This window comes from Scyliorhinus torazame, chromosome 11 (assembly GCF_047496885.1).
Source record: "Scyliorhinus torazame isolate Kashiwa2021f chromosome 11, sScyTor2.1, whole genome shotgun sequence".
NCBI classification, from domain to species: domain Eukaryota; kingdom Metazoa; phylum Chordata; class Chondrichthyes; order Carcharhiniformes; family Scyliorhinidae; genus Scyliorhinus; species Scyliorhinus torazame.
The window spans coordinates 250,506,448-250,528,677 of NC_092717.1; the positions used below are offsets into that span (position 1 = coordinate 250,506,448).

Below are 22,230 nucleotides of genomic sequence, written 5' to 3' on the forward strand. Positions count from 1 at the left end.
TGCAGCACTCCCTTAGTACTGCCCCTCTGACAGTGCAGCACTCCCTCAGTACTGACCCTCTGACAGTGCGGCACTCCCTCAGTACTGACCCTCTGACAGTGCGGCACTCCCTCAGTACTGACCTTCTGACAGTGCAGCCCTCCCTCAGTACTGACCCTCTGACAGTACAGCACTCCCTCAGTACTGACCCTCTGACAGTGTGGCACTCCCTCAGTACTGACTGTCTGACAGTTCAGCGCTTCCTCAGTACTGACCCTCTGACAGTGCAGCCCTCCCTCAGTACTGACCCTCTGACAGTGCAGCACTCCCTCAGTACTGACCCTCTGACAGTGCAACACACCCTCAGTACTGACCCTCTGACAGTGCAGCGCTCCCTCAGTACTGACCCTCTGACAGTGCGGCACTCCCTCAGTACTGACCCTCTGACAGTGCAGCGCTCCCTCAGTACTGACCCTCTGACAGTGCAGCACTCCCTCAGTACTGACCCTCTGACAGTGCAGCACTCCCTCAGTACTGACCCTCTGACAGTGCGGCATTCCCTCAGTACTGACCCACTGACAGTGCAGCATGCCCTCTATACTGACTCTCTGACAGTGCAACACTCCCTCAGCACTGACCCTGACGATGCAGTACTCCCTCAGTGCTGACCCTCTGACAATGCAGCACTCCCTCAGTACTGACACTCCGACAGTGCAGCGCTCCCTCAGTACTGACCCGACAGTGCAGCACTCCCTCAGTACTGACACTCCGACAGTGCAGAACTCCCTCAGTACTGACCCTCTGACAGTGCAGCGCTCCCTCAGTACTGACCCGACAGTGCAGCACTCCCACAGTACTGACCCTCTGACAGTGCGTACTCCCTCAGTACTGACCCTCTGACAGTGCGGCATTCCCTCAGTACTGACCCACTGACAGTTCAGTACTTCCTCAGTACTGACCCTCTGACAGTGCAGCCCTCCCTCAGTACTGACCCTCTGACAGTGCAGCACTCCCTCAGTACTGACCCTCTGACAGTGCAACACACCCTCAGTACTGACCCTCTGACAGTACAGCGCTCCCTCAGTACTGACCCTCTGACAGTGCGGCACTCCCTCAGTACTGACCCTCTGACAGTGCGGCGCTCCCTCAGTACTGACCCTCTGACAGTGCAACACACCCTCAGTACTGACCCTCTGACAGTGCAGCGCTCCCTCAGTACTGACCCTCTGACAGTGCGGCACTCCCTCAGTACTGACCCTCTGACAGTGCAGCGCTCCCTCAGTACTGACCCTCTGACAGTGCAGCACTCCCTCAGTACTGACCCTCTGACAGTGCAGCACTCCCTCAGTACTGACCCTCTGACAGTGCAGCACTCCCTCAGTACTGACCCTCTGACAGTGCAGCATGCCCTCTATACTGACTCTCTGACAGTGCAACACTCCCTCAGCACTGACCCTGACGATGCAGTACTCCCTCAGTGCTGACCCTCTGACAATGCAGCACTCCCTCAGTACTGACACTCCGACAGTGCAGCGCTCCCTCAGTACTGACCCGACAGTGCAGCACTCCCTCAGTACTGACCCTCTGACAGTGCAGCACTCCCACAGTACTGACCCTCTGACAGTGCGTACTCCCTCAGTACTGACCCTCTGACAGTGCGGCATTCCCTCAGTACTGACCCACTGACAGTTCAGTACTTCCTCAGTACTGACCCTCTGACAGTGCAGCCCTCCCTCAGTACTGACCCTCTGACAGTGCAGCACTCCCTCAGTACTGACCCTCTGACAGTGCAACACACCCTCAGTACTGACCCTCTGACAGTGCAGCGCTCCCTCAGTACTGACCCTCTGACAGTGCGGCACTCCCTCAGTACTGACCCTCTGACAGTGCGGCGCTCCCTCAGTACTGACCCTCTGACAGTGCAGCGCTCCCTCAGTACTGACCCTCTGACAGTGCGGCATTCCCTCAGTACTGACCCACTGACAGTGCGGCACTCTCTCAGTACTGACCCTCTGACAGTGCGGCACTCCCTCAGTACTGACCCTCTGACAGTGCGGCACTCCCTCAGTACTGACCCTCTGACAGTGCAGCGCTCCCTCAGTACTGACCCGACAGTGCAGCACTCCCTCAGTACTGACCCTCTGACGGTGCAACACACCCTCAGGACTGACCCTCTGACAGTGCAGCACTCCCACAGTACTGACCCTCTGACAGTGCGGCACTCCCTCAGTACTGACCCTCTGACAGTGCGGCACTCCCTCAGTACTGACCCACTGACAGTGCAGCACGCCCTCAATACTGAACCTCTGACAGTGCAGCACGTGCTCAATACTGACCCTCTGACAGTGCAACACTCCCTCAGTACTGACCCTCTGACAGGGCAGCACTCCTTCAGTGCTCACCCTACCACAGCACATCTCTCCCTCAGTATTAGAATGTAATGTCAGCCTGGGTATGGGCTCTGAGTGTGACTCATGACCTTCTGACCAACTGTACCTTGGCTGATAGTTGAAGTGGAGAGGCGAGGACCAGTGTTGTTACCGAGTTTGCGTTTGGTTAATTGCCAATTCTGTTTTTGGGAAACACCCTCCATCCACCAACTTAAACTCTTCTCGTCACCCTTTGGAGTGCCTCAGAGACCTGGACATGGAGAGGAGTAATTATCCTTCCTCACACCTAATGTAAGGTGGAGGATGTTTTGGAATTGAGAGGCAGGTTTAACCGTGAAAGATGCCCAGATTGACACCACTCTACCCAGCACAATTAAGAAAGGTCCCTTCAGGTGTGAATCTAGTGGCTGCCCAAGCCTAGGGGATCTACTTGCCGGTATGTGGAACGAAGGAGGTTGAGGGCCGACCTGATAGAGGTCTACAAAATTATGAGGGGCATAGACAGAGTGGATAGTCAGAGGCTTTTCCCCAGGGTAGAGGGGTCAATTACTAGGGGGCATAGGTTTAAGGTGCGAGGGGCAAGGTTCAGAGTAGATGTACGAGGCAAGTTTTTTTACACAGAGGGTAGTGGGTGCCTGGAACTCGCTACCAGAGGTGGTGGTGGAAGCAGGGACGATAGTGACATTTAAGCGGCATCTTGACAAATACATGAATAGGATGGAAATAGAGGGATACGGACCCAGGAAGTGGAGAAGATTTTAGTTTAGACGGGCAGCGTGGTCGGCACGGGCTTGGAGGGCCGAAGGGACTGTTCCTGTGCTGTACTTTTCTTTGTTCTTCTTTGTTTATGACTCTGACCCCACAAGAGTTTGGGGGATGATCTCAGGTGACTGAAATTGCTCCCCTACCTCTGCAGAGTAACATCGGACAGGGATACCAAACGCCCGAGCCAGCCCAAAGTCCGCCAGTTTCAGCTCACCGTTCTGTGTGGCAGAAAAGAAAGAACTCTGTTCAGAGTGAATACAAGGCGTCAGAACTACAGCATGGTCTCTCCTGGTTCACCATGGGTTTCCCGGACAACCTTACCCCCCCCGCCGCAACACAATGTTTCCCAGATTAAGCAACACCGTTTAAAATTATTGCACGGGATGCGGGTGTCGCTGGCTACACCAGCATCCCTAATGCCCCGGAGAAGCTGGTGCTGAGCTGCCTTCTTGAACGGCTCCAGTCCACGTGGTGCAGGTACATCCACAGTGCTGTTAGGGAGGTCCATCCAGTTTCATTCCTTTCAGATTTTGTAGCGGTTTGATAAAACGAAGGGGCTCGCTCGGCCATTTCAGAGGCTAGTTTTGAGTCAACCACATTGCTGTGGGTCTGGAGTCACATGTAGGCCAGACCGGGTAAGGACGGCAGATTTCCTTCCCTAAAGGGCATTCGTGAACCAGATGGGTTTTTACAACAATCGACAATGGTTTCATCATCACAGTCATGGAGGCCAGTTTATATTCCAGATTTTAGTAACTGAATTTGAATTCTCCGAGCTGCTATGGTGGGAGTTGAACCCCACCTGGGCCTCTGGATCACTGGCCCAGTGTATTACTGTGACACCTCCTTCCCAAGCCCCCAGAGGTCTCCTTCAGACTAGATAACAATTTAGGATCTTTCCCAAGGTCAATGTGGCTCCTGAAGGGCTGTGTTCCTCTAACATCGCAAGCTTTGCGACCTTCCCCCGAGGGTCGCTCGCAAACCTTAGGCCCCACAGGACCCTCTCTCAGGCTCTGAGTCTCGAGGGTCTTGCTGGGATTTTTCTGATTTGACCTGGGGGAGGTCTCCATTGTGCACTCTGACTCACCCTGTTGATCAGGAGATTCTGTGGTTTCAGGTCTCTGTGTAGCACATTCCTGCTGTGGCAGAACGCCAAACCCTTCAGTAACTGATACATAAACGACTAGAGGAAGAGAATAAAAGAAATGGTGATTAAAGATTAAATGATTAAAGAGCGACAAATCTGTCCTGGGAGTGTTTGATGGGGACGGTGTAGAGGGAGCTTAACTCTGTATCTAACCCCGTGCTGTACCTGTCCTGGGAGTGTTTAATGGGGACAGTGTAGAGGGAGCTTTACTCTGTATCTAACCCCGTGCTGTACCTGTCCTGGGAGTGTTTGATGGGGACAGTGAAGAGGGAGCTTTACTCTGTATCTAACCCCGTGCTGTACCTGTCCTGGGAGTGTTTGATGGGGACAGTGTAGAGGGAGCTTTACTCCGTATCTAACCCCGTGCTGTACCTGTCCTGGGAGTGTTTGATGGGGACAGTGTGGAGGGAGCCTTACTCTGTATCTAACCCCGTGCCGTGCAGGTGGCGGAAAGCGTCATAGATCGCAGTTATGTAAATGTGGTCACACCCAAGGTGCAGGCAGAGAAATGGGTGACCACCAGAAAGGGCAGGCAGGCCATGGGAGGCGGGGCCGTGGGAGAGGCGCGGGCTTGGTTCCCGCGCTATGATAATTATGGCGGGAATAGAGAAGCAGGAAGGAGGGGGCGTCGCACGGTGCGAGCCGTGATCACGGGGGGAAGCCAAGGTCAGCCAGAGTTTGCTGACTTCTGGGAGCAACATGGGGGGAGTAATTACGCTAGCGGGGGGTCTAGCAGGGGGGGGGGGGGGGGGAAGGGGGGAATTACTGGGTTGCTGCTGCTGGGGAAAGGGGGGAGTGGGTACGGGAAAGGATGGGCGGGGGGGCACCGTCTGGGAGAGATACAGCTGCGTGGGAACTGGGTGAGAAGCTGGAAAAAGATGATGGCTAACCGGCAAGGGGGGGTGGGGGGGGTGGGAAGCCCCCCAACTCGGCTGATCACGTGGAACGTGAGGGGGCTTAACGGGCCGATAAAGAGGGCACGAGTACTCGCACACCTTAAGAAACTTAAAGCAGATGTGGTTATGCTACAGGAAACGCACCTGAAACTGATAGACCAGGTTAGGTTGCGCAAAGGATGGGTGGGGCAGGTGTTCCATTCGGGGCTGGATGCGAAAAACAGGGGGGTGGCTATATTAGTGGGGAAGCGGGTAATGTTCGAGGCGAAGACTATAGTGGCGGATAACGGGGGCAGATACGTGATGGTGAGTGGCAAATTACAGGGAGAGATGGTGGTTTTGGTAAACGTGTATGCCCCGAACTGGGACGATGCCAACTTTATGAGGCGAATGCTAGGACGCATCCCAGACCTAGAGACCGGAAAGCTGATAATGGGGGGAGACTTTAACACGGTGTTGGAACCAAGGCTGGATAGGTCGAAGTCCAGGACTGGTAGGAGGCCGGCAGCAGCCAAGGTGCTTAAGGATTTTATGGAGCAGATGGGAGGGGTGGACCCGTGGAGATTCAGTAGACCTAGGAGTAAGGAGTTCTCGTTTTTCTCCTATGTCCATAAAGTCTATTCACGCATAGACTTTTTTGTGTTGGGTAGGGCATTGATCCCGAGGGTGAGGGGAACGGAATATACGGCTATAGCCATTTCGGATCATGCCCCACACTGGGTAGACTTGGAGATAGGGGAGGAAACAAGAGGGCGCCCACCCTGGAGAATGGACATGGGACTAATGGCGGATGAGGGGGTGTGCCTAAGGGTGAGGGGATGCATTGAAAAGTACTTGGAACTCAATGACAATGGGGAGGTTCAGGTGGGAGTGGTCTGGGAGGCGTTGAAGGCGGTGGTTAGGGGGGAGCTGATATCAATAAGGACACATAAAGGGAAGCAGGAGAGTAAGGAACGGGAGCGGTTGCTGCAAGAACTTTTGAGGGTGGATAGACAATATGCGGAAGCACCGGAGGAGGGACTGTACAGGGAAAGGCAAAGGCTGCATGTGGAATTTGACTTGCTGACTACAGGCACTGCAGAGGCACAATGGAGGAAGGCGCAGGGTGTACAGTATGAATATGGAGAGAAGGCGAGCAGATTGCTGGCACACCAATTGAGGAAAAGGGGAGCAGCGAGGGAAATAGGGGGGGTGAGGGACGAGGAAGGAGAGACGGAGCGGGGAGCGGAGAGAGTGAACGAAGTGTTCAAGACATTTTATAAAAAATTGTATGAAGCTCAACCCCCGGATGGGAGGGAGAGAATGATGGATTTTTTGGATCGGCTGGAAATTCCCAAGGTGGAAGAGCAGGAAAGGGTGGGACTGGGAGCACAGATCACGGTAGAAGAAGTGGTGAAAGGAATTAGGAACATGCAGACGGGAAAGGCCCCGGGACCGGACGGATTCCCAGTTGAATTTTACAGAAAATATTTGGACTTGCTCGCCCCGCTACTGACGAGGACCTTTAACGAGGCAAAGGAAAGGGGACAACTGCCCCCGACTATGTCAGAAGCAACGATATCGCTTCTCTTAAAGAAGGAAAAGGATCCGCTACAATGCGGGTCCTACAGACCAATTTCCCTCCTCAATGTGGATGCCAAGGTCCTGGCCAAGGTAATGGCAATGAGAATAGAGGAATGTGTCCCGGGGGTGGTTCATGAGGACCAAACTGGGTTTGTGAAGGGGAGACAGCTGAACACGAATATACGGAGGCTGTTAGGGGTAATGATGATGGCCCCACCAGAGGGTGAAACGGAGATAGTAGTGGCGATGGATGCCGAGAAAGCATTTGATAGAGTGGAATGGGATTATCTGTGGGAGGTGTTGAGGAGATTTGGGTTTGGAGAGGGGTATGTTAGATGGGTGCAGCTGTTGTATAGGGCCCCAGTGGCGAGTGTGGTCACGAATGGACGGGGATCGGCATATTTTCGGCTCCATAGAGGGACAAGGCAGGGATGTCCTCTGTCCCCATTACTGTTTGCACTGGCGATTGAGCCCCTGGCGATAGCGCTGAGAGGTTCCAAGAGATGGAGGGGAATACTTAGGGGAGGAGAAGAACACCGGGTATCTTTATACGCGGATGATCTGCTACTATATGTGGCGGATCCAGCGGAGGGGATGCCAGAAATAATGCGGATACTTGGGGAGTTTTCAGGGTATAAATTGAACATGGGGAAGAGTGAGCTGTTTGTGGTGCATCCAGGGGAGCAGAGTAGAGAAATAGAAGACCTACCGTTGAGGAAGGTAACAAGAGACTTTCGTTACCTGGGGATCCAGATAGCTAAGAATTGGGGCACATTGCACAGGCTAAATTTGACGCGGTTGGTGGAACAGATGGAGGAAGATTTCGAGATGGGATATGGTAGCATTGTCAATGGCAGGGAGGGTGCAGGCGGTTAAGATGGTGGTCCTCCCGAGATTCCTCTTTGTGTTTCAGTGCCTCCCGGTGGTGATCACGAAGGCTTTTTTCAAAAGGATAGAAAAGAGTATCATGGGTTTTGTTTGGGCCGGGAAGACTCCGAGAGTGAGGAAGGGATTCTTACAGCGTAGTAGGGATAGGGGGGGGCTGGCACTACCGAGCCTAAGTGAGTATTATTGGGCCGCTAATATTTCAATGGTGAGTAAGTGGATGGGAGAGGAGGAAGGAGCGGCGTGGAAGAGATTAGAGAGGGCGTCCTGTAGGGGGACCAGCCTGCAGGCTATGGTGACAGCCCCATTGCCGTTCTCACCAAGGAACTATACCACGAGTCCGGTGGTGGTAGCTACACTGAAGATTTGGGGACAGTGGAGACGACATAGGGGAAAGACCGGAGCATTGGGGGGGGTCCCCGATAAGAAACAACCATAGGTTTGCCCCGGGGGGAATGGATGGGGGATATGGAATGTGGCAAAGAGCAGGTATAACGCAATTGAAAGATCTATTTGTGGATGGGAAGTTCGCGAGTCTGGGAGCGCTGGCTGAGAAATATGGGTTGCCCCAAGGGAATGCATTCAGGTACATGCAATTGAGGGCTTTTGCGAGGCAACAGGTGAGGGAATTCCCGCAGCTCCCGACACAAGAGGTGCAGGACAGAGTCATCTCGAAGAAATGGGTGGGGGACGGTAAGGTGTCGGATATATATAGGGAAATGAGGGATGAAGGGGAGACTATGGTGGACGAACTAAAAGGGAAATGGGAAGAAGAGCTAGGGGAGGAGATCGAGGAGGGGCTGTGGGCAGATGCCCTAAACAGGGTAAACTCGTCGTCCTCGTGCGCCAGGCTAAGCCTGATTCAGTTTAAGGTATTACACAGGGCACATATGACTGGAACACGGCTCAGTAAATTTTTTGGGGTGGAGGATAGGTGTGCGAGGTGCTCGAGAAGCCCAGCGAATCATACCCATATGTTTTGGTCATGCCCGGCACTACAGGGGTTTTGGATGGGGGTGACAAAGGTGCTTTCGAAAGTAGTAGGAGTCCGGGTCGAACCAAGCTGGGGGTTGGCTATATTTGGGGTTGCACAAGAGCCGGGAGTGCAGGAGGCGAGAGAGGCCGATGTTTTGGCCTTTGCGTCCCTAGTAGCCCGGCGCAGGATATTGCTAATGTGGAAAGAAGCCAAGCCCCCGGGGGTGGAGACCTGGATAAATGATATGGCGGGGTTCATAAAGTTAGAGCGGATTAAGTTCGTCCTAAGGGGGTCGGCTCAAGGGTTTACCAGGCGGTGGCAACCGTTCGTCGAATATCTTGCGGAAAGATAGATGGGGGAAAAAAGAAGGCAGCAGCAGCAGCCCAGGACTTGGGGGGGGGGGGGGTGGGGAGAGGGATGGGGGGGGGGGTGGCCTGAGACAAGGCAGTTGCCAATTAGGGCTAGTTTTTATTTTTGTTATTTAATATTTATTTATTTGTTGTTGTTTTCTTTTGTTCTTGTTTAAATAAAAAAGGTCATTATTATCTGTATTGTTATAATGTTGTGTAAAGGATGCACAATGTACTGTGTTGGTTGACCAAAAATTTTCAATAAAATATTATTTAAAAAAAAAAGAAAGGGCAGGCAGTCAGTGCAGGAATCCCCTGTGGTTGTCCCCCTCTCGAACAGATATACCCCTTTGGATACTGTCGGGGGGGATAGCCTATCAGGGGAAAACAGCAGCAGCCAGAGCAGTGGCACCACGGCTGGCTCTGATGTTCAGAAGGGAGGGTCAAAGCGCAGAAGAGTAATAGTAATAGGGGACTCTATAGTCAGGGGCACAGATAGGCGCTTCTGTGGACGTGAAAGAGACTCCAGGATGGTATGTTGCCTCCCTGGTGCCAGGGTCCAGGATGTCTCCGAACGGGTAGAGGGCATCCTGAAGGGGGAGGGCAAACAGGCAGAGGTCGTTGTACATATTGGTATTAACGACATAGGCAGGAAGGGGCATGAGGTCCTGCAGCAGGAGTTCAGGGAGCTAGGCAGAAAGTTAAAAGACAGGACCTCGAGGGTTGTAATCTCGGGATTACTCCCTGTGCCACGTGCCAGTGAGGCTAAAAATATGAAGATAGAGCAGATAAACTCGTGGCTAAACAGCTGGTGTAGGAGGGAGGGTTTCCATTATCTGGACCACTGGGAGCTCTTCCGGGGCAGATGTGACCTGTATAAGAAGGACGGGTTGCATCTAAACCGGAGAGGCATAAATATCCTGGCCGCGAGGTTTGCTAGTGTCACACGGGAGGGTTTAAACTAGTATGGCAGGGGGGTGGGCACGGGAGCAATAGGTCAGAAGGTGAGAGCATTGAGGGAGAACTAGGGAATAGAGACAGTGTGGCTCTGAGGCAGAGCAGACGGGGAGAAGTTGCTGAACACAGCGGGTCTGGTGGCCTGAAGTGCATATGTTTTAATGCAAGGAGCATTCCGGGTAAGGCAGATTAACTTAGAGCTTGGATTAGTACTTGGAACTATGATGTTGTTGCCATTACAGAGACCTGGTTGAGGGAAGGGCAGGATTGGCAGCTAAACGTTCCAGGATTTAGATGTTTCAGGCGGGATAGAGGGGGATGTAAAAGGGGAGGTGGAGTTGCGCTACTTGTTCGGGAGAATATCACAGCTGTACTGCGAGAGGACACCTCAGAGGGCAGTGAGGCTATATGGGTAGAGATCAGGAATAAGAAGGGTGCAGTCACAATGTTGGGGGTATACTACAGGCCTCCCAACAGCCAGCGGGAGATAGAGGAGCAGATAGGTAGACAGATTTTGGAAAAGAGTAAAAACAACAGGGTTGTGGTGATGGGAGACTTCAACTTCCCCAATATTGACTGGGACTCACTTAGTGCCAGGGGCTTAGACGGGGCGGAGTTTGTAAGGAGCATCCAGGAGGGCTTCTTAAAACAATATGTAGACAGTCCAACTAGGGAAGGGGCGGTACTGGACCTGGTATTGGGGAATGAGCCCGGCCAGGTGGTAGATGTTTCAGTAGGGGAGCATTTTGGTAACAGTGACCACAATCCAGTAAGTTTTAAAGTACTGGTGGACAAGGATAAGAGTGGTCCTAGGATGAATGTGCTAAATTGGGGGAAGGCTAATTATAACAATATTAGGCGGGAACTGAAGAACATAGATTGGGGGCAGATGTTTGAGGGCAAATCAACATCTGACATGTGGGAGGCTTTCAAGTGGCAGTTGAAAGGAATACAGGACCGGCATGTTCCTGTGAGGAAGAAAGATAAATACGGCAATTTTCGGGAACCTTGGATGACGAGTGATATTGTAGGCCTCGTCAAAAAGAAAAAGGAGGCATTTGTCAGGGCTAAAAGGCTGGGAATAGACGAAGCCTGCGTGGAATATAAGGAAAGTAGGAAGGAACTTAAGCAAGGAGTCAGGAGGGCTAGAAGGGGTCACGAAAAGTCATTGGCAATTAGGGTTAAGGAAAATCCCAAGGCTTTTTACACGTACATAAAAAGCAAGAGGGTAGCCAGGGAAAGGGTTGGCCCACTGAAGGATAGGCAAGGGAATCTATGTGCGGAGCCAGAGGAAATGGGCGAGGTACTAAATGAATACTTTGCATCAGTATTCACCAAAGAGAAGGAATTGGTAAATGTTGAGTCTGGAGAAGGGGGTGTAGATAGCCTGGGTCACATTGTGATCCAAAAAGACGAGGTGTTGGGTGTCTTAAAAAATATTACGGTAGATAAGTCCCCAGGGCCTGATGGGATCTACCCCAGAATACTGAAGGAGGCTGGAGAAGAAATTGCTGAGGCCTTGACAGAAATCTTTGGATCCTCGCTGTCTTCAGGGGATGTCCCGGAGGACTGGAGAATAGCCAATGTTGTTCCTCTGTTTAAGAAGGGTAGCAAGGATAATCCCGGGAACTACAGGCCGGTGAGCCTTACTTCAGTGGTAGGGAAATTACTGGAGAGAATTCTTCGAGACAGGATCTACTCCCATTTGGAAGCAAATGGACGTATTAGTGAGAGGCAGCACGGTTTTGTGAAGGGGAGGTCGTGTCTCACTAGCTTGATAGAGTTTTTCGAGGAGGTCACTAAGATGATTGATGCAGGTAGGGCAGTAGATGTTGTCTATATGGACTTCAGTAAGGCCTTTGACAAGGTCCCTCATGGTAGACTAGTACAAAAGGTGAAGTCACACGGGATCAGGGGTGAGCTGGCAAGGTGGATACAGAACTGGCTAGGCCATAGAAGGCAGAGAGTAGCAATGGAGGGATGCTTTTCTAATTGGAGGGCTGTGACCAGTGGTGTTCCACAGGGATCAGTGCTGGGACCTTTGCTCTTTGTAGTATATATAAATGATTTGGAGGAAAATGTAACTGGTCTGATTAGTAAGTTTGCAGACGACACAAAGGTTGGTGGAATTGCGGATAGCGATGAGGACTGTCGGAGGATACAGCAGGATTTAGATTGTCTGGAGACTTGGGCGGAGAGATGGCAGATGGAGTTTAATCCGGACAAATGTGAGGTAATGCATTTTGGAAGGTCTAATGCAGGTAGGGAATATACAGTGAATGGTAGAACACTCAAGAGTATTGAAAGTCAAAGAGATCTAGGAGTACAGGTCCACAGGTCATTGAAAGGGGCAACACAGGTGGAGAAGGTAGTCAAGAAGGCATACGGCATGCTTGCCTTCATTGGCCGGGGCATTGAGTATAAGAATTGGCAAGTCATGTTGCAGCTGTATAGAACCTTAGTTAGGCCACACTTGGAGTATAGTGTTCAATTCTGGTCGCCACACTACCAGAAGGATGTGGAGGCTTTAGAGAGGGTGCAGAAGAGATTTACCAGAATGTTGCCTGGTATGGAGGGCATTAGCTATGAGGAGCGATTGAATGAACTCGGTTTGTTCTCACTGGAACGAAGGAGGTTGAGGGGAGACCTGATAGAGGTATATAAAATTATGAGGGGCATAGACAGAGTGGATAGTCAGAGGCTTTTCCCCAGGGTAGAGGGGTCAATTACTAGGGGGCATAGGTTTAAGGTGAGAGGGGCAAGGTTTAGAGTAGATGTACGAGGCAAGTTTTTTACGCAGAGGGTAGTGGGTGCCTGGAACTCGCTACCGGAGGAGGTAGTGGAAGCAGGGACGGTAGGGACATTTAAGGGGCATCTTGACAAATATATGAATAGGATGGGAATAGAGGGATACGGACCCAGGAAGTGTAGAAGATTGTAGTTTAGTCGGGCAGCATGGTCGGCACGGGCTTGGAGGGCCGAAGGGCCTGTTCCTGTGCTGTACATTTCTTTGTTCTTTGTACCTGTCCTGGGAGTGTTTGACGGGGACAGTGCAGAGGGAGCTTTACTCTGTATCTAACCCCGTGCTGTACCTGTCCTGGGAGTGTTTGATGGGGACAGTGTAGAGGGAGCTTTACTCTGTATCTAACCCCGTGCTGTATCTGTCCTGTGAGTGTTTGATGGGGACAGTGTAGAGGGAGCTTTACTCTGTATCTAACCCCGTGCTGTACCTGTCCTGGGAGTGTTTGATGGGGACAGTGTAGAGGGAGCTTTACTCTGTATCTAACCCCGTCCTGTACCTGTCCTGGGAGTGTTTGATGGGGACAGTGTGGAGGGAGCTTTACTCTGTATCTAACCCCGTGCTGTACCTGTCCTGGGAGTGTTTGATGGGGACAGTGTAGAGGGAGCTTTACTCTGTATCTAACCCCGTGCTGTATCTGTCCTGGGAGTGTTTGATGGGGACAGTGTAGAGGGAGCTTTACTCTGTATCTAACCCCGTGCTGTACCTGTCCTGGGAGTGTTTGATGGGGACAGTGTAGAGGGAGCTTTACTCTGTATCTAACCCCGTGCTGTACCTGTCCTGGGAGTGTTTGATGGGGACAGTCTAGAGGGAGCTTTACTCTGTATCTAACCCCGTGCTATACCCATCCTGGGAGTGTTTAATTGGGACAGTGTATTAATATCTGGAACATATGGAGTGCCCAATGGACAGAAGGGGAGCTGTATTTACCTTCACAATCTCAGGATCCAGATCTCCGTTACAACTGTCAAAATACTTCTTCAAATCCTGTAATAAAACTCAAGAGGTAAAAACCTGTACAAAGCAGACAGATCGGACGGCCACCGTTCTTTCCACAGTGTCCCTATCAAACACTCCCAGGACAGCCACTGGCAACCTCCTGGGACAGAGCAGAGAAAGACCCATTAGTGATACTCCAACTGTTACGGCACTCCCAGCTAATCAGTCATAGAATTTACAGTGCAGAAGGAGGCCATTCTGCCCATCGAGTCTGCACTGGCTCTTGGAAAGAGCACCGTACCCAAGGTCAACACCTCCACCCTATCCCCATAACCCAGTAACCCACCCAACACTAAGTGCAATTTTGGACACTAAGGGCAATTTATCATGGCCCAATCCACCTAACCTGCACATCTTTGGACTGTGGGAGGAAACCGGAGCACCCGGTGGAAACCCACGCACACACGGGGAGGACGGGCAGACTCCGCACAGTGACCCAGCGGGGAATCAAACCTGGGATCCTGGAGCTGTGAAGCAATTGTGCTATCCACAATGCTACCGTGCTGCCCATAGTCACCATATCATCATGCTGCATATAAATCCCTCATTCACTTTGATTAGATTCCAGCCTGTGCTTTAGTCCCAGAAATATATCATTCCCTGTATAAACCCTAGCCCCCTCCCCCAACACCCCTCAATGAGATTCCAGCCTGTAAATCATTCCCAGGTATCAGTTATTTTAACTCTAAACCCCCAAACCTCCTGATTAGATTGCAGTGTATGACCTGCTCCTTGTTTATCACTTGCTTCGTTTGTCTTTCGAGGATGACCATGTTCATCGTCTGGAACGTTTGGGAGGATTCTGGTGGATGTGTCGGTGACGGCTCCCCACCGTAAGCGTCTGCCACAAAGAGAACAGGATACTGCAAACGGTTGCGTTTTGGATGAGTTGCTGGTGTGGGATTTCCTCTCCTCGCATTTTCTTTCTGCCTCTGATATGTTCTCACTTTCAAAGGAGCCACACACTTTTATTTGGTTGGTCCAGCGGCAGCAATCCTGGGCGAGTTTCACCAAATAGGAGCAGAAGGCTATTCAGCCCTTCGAGCCTATCCAACAATTCAAATCATGGCTGATCCTCCATCACAACACCCAGCTCTCCCTGTACCCCTCGACACCGTTAAGAGTCTAGAAACACGTGCAGTTCCTTCTTAAACAGTGGTGGAGAATTCCACAGGTTCACCACCCTCTGAGTGAAGATCTCCTCATGTCCGAAATGGCCCAACTTACTCAAAGTTGAAAACTCCGACGTGAAGCCAGCTGCATGTCCTTGTAGTGTTTCCTTTGACCATGAGAGCAGAGCCCAAAATCAATCTCCCCACAGAAGATTCAGTTTGATAAGTGGGTGTCAGGAATTCTGGCTACGTGGTCAGCCCAGCTCAGTTTTGACTGTCTCAATGTGGTGTAGGTGTTTGCCATTCTAATTCGGGTGAGGACCTACGTGTCTGGCATTTTGTCTCACCATCTCATCTCCGAAGGCAGTTCAAATGAAAGTGGTTGAGCTTCTTGGCATAACGCCAAGTGGCACAAGTTTTGGACGGCACGGTAGCACAGTGGTTAGTACTGCTGCTTCACAGCGCCAGGGTCCCAGGTTTGATTCCCGGTTTGGGTCACTGTCTGTGCGGAGTCTGCACTTTCTCCCAGTGTGTGCGTGGGTTTCTTCCGGATGCTCCAGTTTCCTCCCACAGTCCTAAAAGATGTGCTGTCAGGTGAATTGGACATTCTGAATTCTCCCTCTGTGTACCGAACAGGTGTCGGAATGTGGCGATGAGGGGATTTTCACAGTACCTTCATTGCAGTGTTAATGTAAGCCTACTTGTGACACTAATAAAGATTATTATTATTACTACATGTGTAGGGCAGAGTGGGCAGGTTTATTGCTCTATAGACTTTCAGACCGGTACGGTTGACTTCATTCTCAGACTGATGTTCAAAGAACGCCAACGGTTATACTTGCTTCGGCAAGTCTTACATGTGTCTCATCATCAAAATAGACAGCTCAAGGTTGTGTGCTGTTGAGATAACTGAACTTATTTACTGTTAAAAGGTTCTGGTCATGGTCTGAAACCGTGGGTCATAAGGTCAAGGTAATAGAAACATAGAAAATAGGAGGAGGAGGCCATTTGGCCCTTAAGCCCACTCTGCCATTCATTATGAAAATGGCTGATCATCCAACTCAATAGTGTCATGCGCGTGTCCCTTTAAGAAAGGTTCTTGTCTTATCACATGGCTTCAGTGATGTCATTGTGTGGGTGGAGCTGAGCTGTGGCAGAGAGTTTGTTTTGGTTTCGCTTTCACATTTGGCTGCTGTGGACTCAGACCGAGAACGGAAGTATTTTGGCCCGTCTCGCGATCTTCATTTTAAAAGCTGTTCCAGACTGCTTGGTAACCTAAACGAGATAATTGCTTTCTGGAAAGAATTCAAACCTGCTGTTTGAAAAGGGAAACAGAGTATCAATAACAACAGTCTTATACCAGTGAGAGTGATGTGTGCAGGGCCACACCTTTGAAAAGCGGTTTCTGGTTTTACTTGGATTTTGTTATTAAACTGGAACAGTTCAGGGGGGAATTCGTAGATTACTGTAGCTGTGTGGGGTCTTTATGTTCGTAATTGTTAAAAATTCTTGCTGGGTGTGTTTATACAACTATTAACTAAATTCTTGGAATAAAGCTTGTTTTTTCATTAAAAGCGCCTAAGAGGTCCATTGAATAACTCCTGAAGGGAAGGCTCTTGTGCTCATCCCAGCTAAATTCAACATCAAGGTTCTAGGTCAGGTGGACATCAGAATACACTTTAGAGTTTTTAAACCCTGGCCCATAAAAGATGTCTCGGTGGGAGAGCATTTCGGTGACAGTGACCACAGCTCCTTGACCTTTAACATAGTCATGGAGAGGGATAGGAAGACAGTATGGGAAGGTATGTAATTGAGGGAGGGGAAATTATACTGCTATTAGACAGGAGCTGAGGAGCATGAATTGGGAACAGATGTTCTCACGGAAATGCACAACAGTAATGTGGGGGTTGTTTGAGGAGCACTTGCTGCGAGTGCTGGATAGTTTTGTCCCAGGAAGGAATGGTAAGGTGAAGGAGCCTTGGATGACAAGAGAAGTGGAGCTTCTAGTCAAGGGGAAGAAGGAAGCTTACGTAAGGCTGAGGAAGCAAGGATCTGGACTGGCTCTAGAGGGTTACAAGGTAGCCAGGAAGGAACTCAAAAATGGACTTAAGAGAGCTAGAAGGGGGCATGAAAAAGTCCTGGCGGGAAGGATTAAGGAAAACCCCAAGGCGTTCTACACTTATGTGAGAAATAAGAGGATGATCAGAGTGAGAGTAGGGCCGATCAGGGATAGTGGAGGGAACTTGTGCCTGGAGTCCGAGGACGTAGGGGAGGCCCTAAATGAATATTTTGCTTCAGTATTCACTAGAGCGAGGGACCTCGTTGCTCGTGAGAACCGCGTGAACCAGGTTAATAGACTCGAACAGGTTGATATTAAGAAGGAAGATGTACTGGAAATTTTGAAAATTATCAGGATAGATAAGTCCCCTGGGCCAGAGGGGATATACCCAAGGTTACTACGGGAAGCAAGGGAGGAGATTGCTGCGCCGTTGGCGATGATGTTTGCGTCCTCACTCTCCACTGGAGTAGTACCGGATGATTGAATACCAGAGGTTGAATACACTCTCACTGGAACAAAGGAGGTTGAGGGGCGACCTGATAGATTTCTACAAAAATTATGAGGGGCATAGACAGAGGATAGTCAGAGACTTTTTCCCAGGATAGAGGGGTCAATTACTAAGGGGCATAGGTTTAACCTGCGAGGGGCAAGGTTTAGAGGAGATGTACGAGGTAAGTTTTTTTACACGGAGGGTAGTGGCTGCCTGGAACTCGCTACCAGAGGGGGTGGTGGAAGCAGGGACGATAGTGACATTTAAGGGGCATCTTGACAAATACATGAATAGGATGGGAATAGAGGGTTACGGACCGCGGAAGTTTAGAATATTTTAGTTTAGATGGGCAGCATGGTCGGCACGGGCTTGGAGGGCTGAAGGGCCTGTTCTTGTACTGTACTTTTCTTTGTTCTATTGGAGGGAGGTGAATGTTGTTCCCCTGTTCAAGAAAGGGAATAGGGAAATCCCTGGGAATTACAGACCAGTCAGTCTTACGTCTGTGGTGAGCAAAATACTGGAAAGGATTCTGAGAGGTAGGATTTATGATTCTTTAGAGAAACACTGTTTGATTAAAGATAGTCAGCATGGCTTTGTGAGGGGCAGGTCATGCCTCACAAGCCTCGTTGAATTCTTTTGAGGATGTGACGAGACACATGGATGAAGGTCGAGCAGTGGATGTGGTGTATATGGATTTCAGTCAGGCATTTGATAAGGTTCCCCATGGTAGGCTCATTCAGAAAGTCAGGGGGAATGGGATACAGGGAAATTTGGCTGTCTGGATACAGAATTGGCTGGCCGAAAGAAGGTAGTGGATGGGAAGTATTCCGCCTGGAGGTCGGTGACCAGTAGTGTACCGCAGGGATCTGTTCTGGGACCTCTGCTCTTTATGGTTTTTATAAATGATTTGGATGAGGAAGTGGAAGGGTGGGTTAGTAATTTTGCCAATGAAACGAAGGTTGGTGGAGTTGTAGATAGTGTTGAGGGCTATTGCAGGTTCCAACAGGACATTGACAGGATGCAGAGCTGGGCTGAGAAGTGGCAGATGGAGTTCAACCTAAATAAATGTGAAGTGATTCATTTTGGAAGGTCAAATTTGAATGCTGAATACAGGGTAAAAGGCAGGAATCTGGGCAGTGTGGAGGAACAGAAGGATCTTGGGGTCCACGTACATAGATCCCTCAAAGTTGCCACCCAGGTTGATAGGGTTGTTAAGAAGGCGTACGGTGTGTTGGCTTTCATTAACAGGGGGATTGAGTTTAAGAGCCGCGAGGTTTTGCTGCAGCTTTATAAAACTCTAGTTAGACCACACTTGGGATATTGTGTCCAGTTCTGGTCGCCTCATTATAGGAAGGATGTGGATGCTTTGGAGAGGGTGCAGAGGAGATTTACCAGGCTGCTGCCTGGACTGGAGGGCATGTCTTATGAAGAAAGGTTGAGGGAGCTAGGGCTTTTCTCACTGGAACGAAGAAGGAAGAGAGGTGACTTGATAGAGGTGTACAAGGTGATGAGAGGCATGGATAGAGTGGATAGCCAGAGACTTTTCCACAGGGTGGAAATGGTTGTCACGAGGGGACATAATTTTAAGGTGATTGGAGGAGGGTATAGGGGAGATGTCAGAGGTTAGTTCTTTACACAGAGAGTGGTGGGTGTGTGGAATCACCGCCAGCGGAGGTGGTGGAGTCAGAGTCATTCGGGACATTTAAGCGACTCTTGGACAGGCACATGGACAGCAGTAAATTGAAGGGGTGTAGGTTAGGTTGATCTTAGATTAGGATAAGTGGTTGGCACAACATCGTGGGCTGAAGGGCCTGGACTGTGCTGTACTGTTCTATGTTCTAATAGCCTAATCCCACTTTCCCCTATATCCTTTGATCCCCTTCGCCGTAAGTGCTGTATCTAACTGCTTCTGGGAAACATGCAATGTTTTGGCCTCAACTACTTCCTGTGGTAATAAATTCCACAGGCCGACCACTCTCTGGGTGAAGACATTTCTCCTCTCTATCCTAAATGGTTTCCCCCGTATCCTCAGACTGTGATCCCTGGTTCTGGACACCCCCACCATGGGGAACATCCTTCCTGCATCTACCCTGTCTAGTCCTGTTAGAATTTTATAGGTTTTTATAATGCCCCCTCATTCTTCTGAACTCCAGCGAGTACAATCCTAACCGACTCAATCTCTCCTCCTACGTCAGTCCTGCATCCCAGGAATCAGGCTGGTAAACCTTCGCTGCTCTCCCTCTAGAGCAAGAACATCCTTCCTCAGAGAAGGAGACCAAAACTGCACACAATATTCCAGGTGTGGCCTCACCATGGCCTGTAGAATTGCAGCAATACCTCCCTGCTCCTGTACTCGAATCCTCGCGCTATGAAGGCCAACATACCATTTGCTTTCTTTACCGCCTGATGTACCTGCGTGCTTACCTTCAGTGACTGGTGTACGAGGACATCCAGGTCTCGTTGCACATTCCCCCTCCTAATTTTTGGCCATTGAGATAACAGTCTGCCTTCTCGATCTTGCTACCAAAGTGGATAACCTCACATTTATCCACATTACACTGTATCTGCCGTTAATTTACCCACTCACTCAACTAGTCCAAATCACACTGAAGGATCTCTGCATCCTCCTCACAGCTCACCCTCCCACTCAACTTGGTGTCGTCTGCAAATCTGGAGATATTACATTTAGTTTCCTCATCTAAATCATTAATATATATTGTGAATAGCTGGGGTCCCAGCACCAATCCCTGCGGTACCCCACTAGTCACTGCCTGCCAATTTGAAAAGGACCCATTAATTCCTATTCTTTGTTTCCTGTCTGCCAACCAGTTTTCTATTCATCTCAATACACTCCCCAATCCCATGCAGTTTAATTTTACACGCTCATCTTTTATGTGGAACTTTTGTCAAAAGTCTTCTGAAAGTCCAAATGTACCACAACTACTGGCTCCCCTTCATCAACTCTACTAGTTACACCCTCGAAGAATTCCAGTAGATTTGTCAAGCATGATTTCCCCTTCATGAACCCATGCTGACTTTGTCCTGCCAGTTTTCTAAGTGCTCAGCTATAAAATCTCTGATGATGGATTCTAGAATTTTCCCTACCAGACGTCAAGCTGACGGGTCTATAATTCACAGCTTTCTCTCGACCCCTCTTTTTAAATAGTGGAGTTACATTAGCTACCCTCCGATCTGCAGGAACTGTTCCAGAGTCTATAGAATCTCGGAAGTTGACCACTAATGTATCCAATATTTCTAGAATCACTTCCTTAAATATTCTGGGATGTAGAATTTCAGCCCCTGGGCACCCCATCAATTTCCCGAACACCATTTCTCCACTAATATTGATCTCCTTCAGTTCCTCCCTCTCACTAAACACTGCGTTCCCCAACATTTCTGGGATCTTATTTGTGTCCTCATTTGTGAAGACAGAACCAAAGTATGTATTCAATTGCTCAGCCATTTGTCACATGCATTGGCAAATATGTCCATGCTGCAATGCATGTTCAGCTCTGAACCAGCAGTTAGTGCAGAGTCATCAGCAAACAGGAAATTGCTAAGTTATGTCTTTGTTGACCTTGCTCTTTCTCCAGAGACATCTCAGATTGAGCAGATTCCCATCCATGTGATATTTCATTTCAATATCAGAACGACCATCATGGAAGGCATCAGAAAGCATGGTAGAAAAAAGAAGCTGAAGAGGATTAACGCTCGCAGACAGCACTGCTTAGCTCCATTAGTATCTGGGAGTGGATCAGAATATTCACCATCATCCGAGACACACGCAAGCATGTCATCATGGAACTGTGAAACAACTGTGAGGAATTTCTCAAGGAAGCCATCTTCTCCGTTTCTTACCAAAGGCCCCAATTACTGTGACTGTGTCAAAGGCCCTCACGGCTGTGATTTGGCGGCACAGTTGTATACAAGTTGCCTGAGGAGTTCTCAGAATCGGCCCCAGACCCCATGGAGTCTCATGGCACAGAGAGCTCGGCACCTCCTGCTGATTGACTTTTCATTTTACGGGCCTGGCTGGGCCAGCATTTATTGCCCATTTCAGAGCACATCTGAGAATCAACCACATTGCTGTGGGTCTGGAGTCAGACGTAGACCAGAACAAGTAGGCACGGAAGATCTCCTACCTTAAAGTGCATTAGTGAACCAGATGGGGTTTTACGACAATCAACAATGGTTTCATGGTCATTCAACATAGAACACACAGTGCAGAAGGAGGCCATTCGGCCCATCGGGTCTGCACCGACCCACTTAAGCCCTCACTTCCACCCAATCCCCGTAACCCAATAACCCCTCCTAACCTTTTTGGACACTAAGGGCAATTTATCACGGCCAATCCACCTAACCTGCACGTCTTTGGACTGTGGGAGGAAACCGGAGCACCCGGAGGAAACCCACGCAGACACGGGGAGAACGTGCAGACTCCGCACAGACAGTGACCCAGCGGGGAACCGAACCTGGGACCCCTGGCGCTGTGAAGCCACAGTGCTATCCACTTGCGCTACTGTGCTGCCCATTATTATTATCCCTCATTTAGACTTTTGCTTCCAGATTTTTATTGAATTCAAATGTCATCTGCTGCAACGGTGGGATTGAACGCGGGACCCCAGAGCATTATCCTGGGCCTCTGGATTACCAGTCCAGTGACAATACCACTACACCAACACCTCCCCTTACCACGTACCAACCTCCCAACTGTCTGATGAACCCAGTACTCCTCCATGTTGAACACCACTTGGAGGTAGCACTGAGGGTGGGTAGAGCAAAGAATGTATTCTGCTGCGGGCACTTCAATACCCATCACCAGGATTGGCTCGGTAGTATCAATACAGACCGAGCTGGTTGAG

At 50.0% G+C, this 22,230-nt stretch overlaps 1 protein-coding gene across 2 annotated transcripts in view; it reads right to left on the minus strand.

Moving 5' to 3' along the window:
• cdk5 (cyclin dependent kinase 5) overlaps window positions 1-22,230 on the minus strand; it is a 248,988-nt gene that overhangs the window by 99,905 nt on the left and 126,853 nt on the right. For both annotated transcript variants that reach the window (XM_072468561.1, XM_072468562.1), the window contains exons 5-7: window positions 13,639-13,695; window positions 4,222-4,317; window positions 3,278-3,352 (exon numbers count right to left, since the gene is read on the minus strand). In XM_072468561.1, coding sequence (XP_072324662.1) covers window positions 3,278-3,352; window positions 4,222-4,317; window positions 13,639-13,695 — 228 coding nt within the window. The remainder of the gene's footprint in view (window positions 1-3,277; window positions 3,353-4,221; window positions 4,318-13,638; window positions 13,696-22,230) is intronic.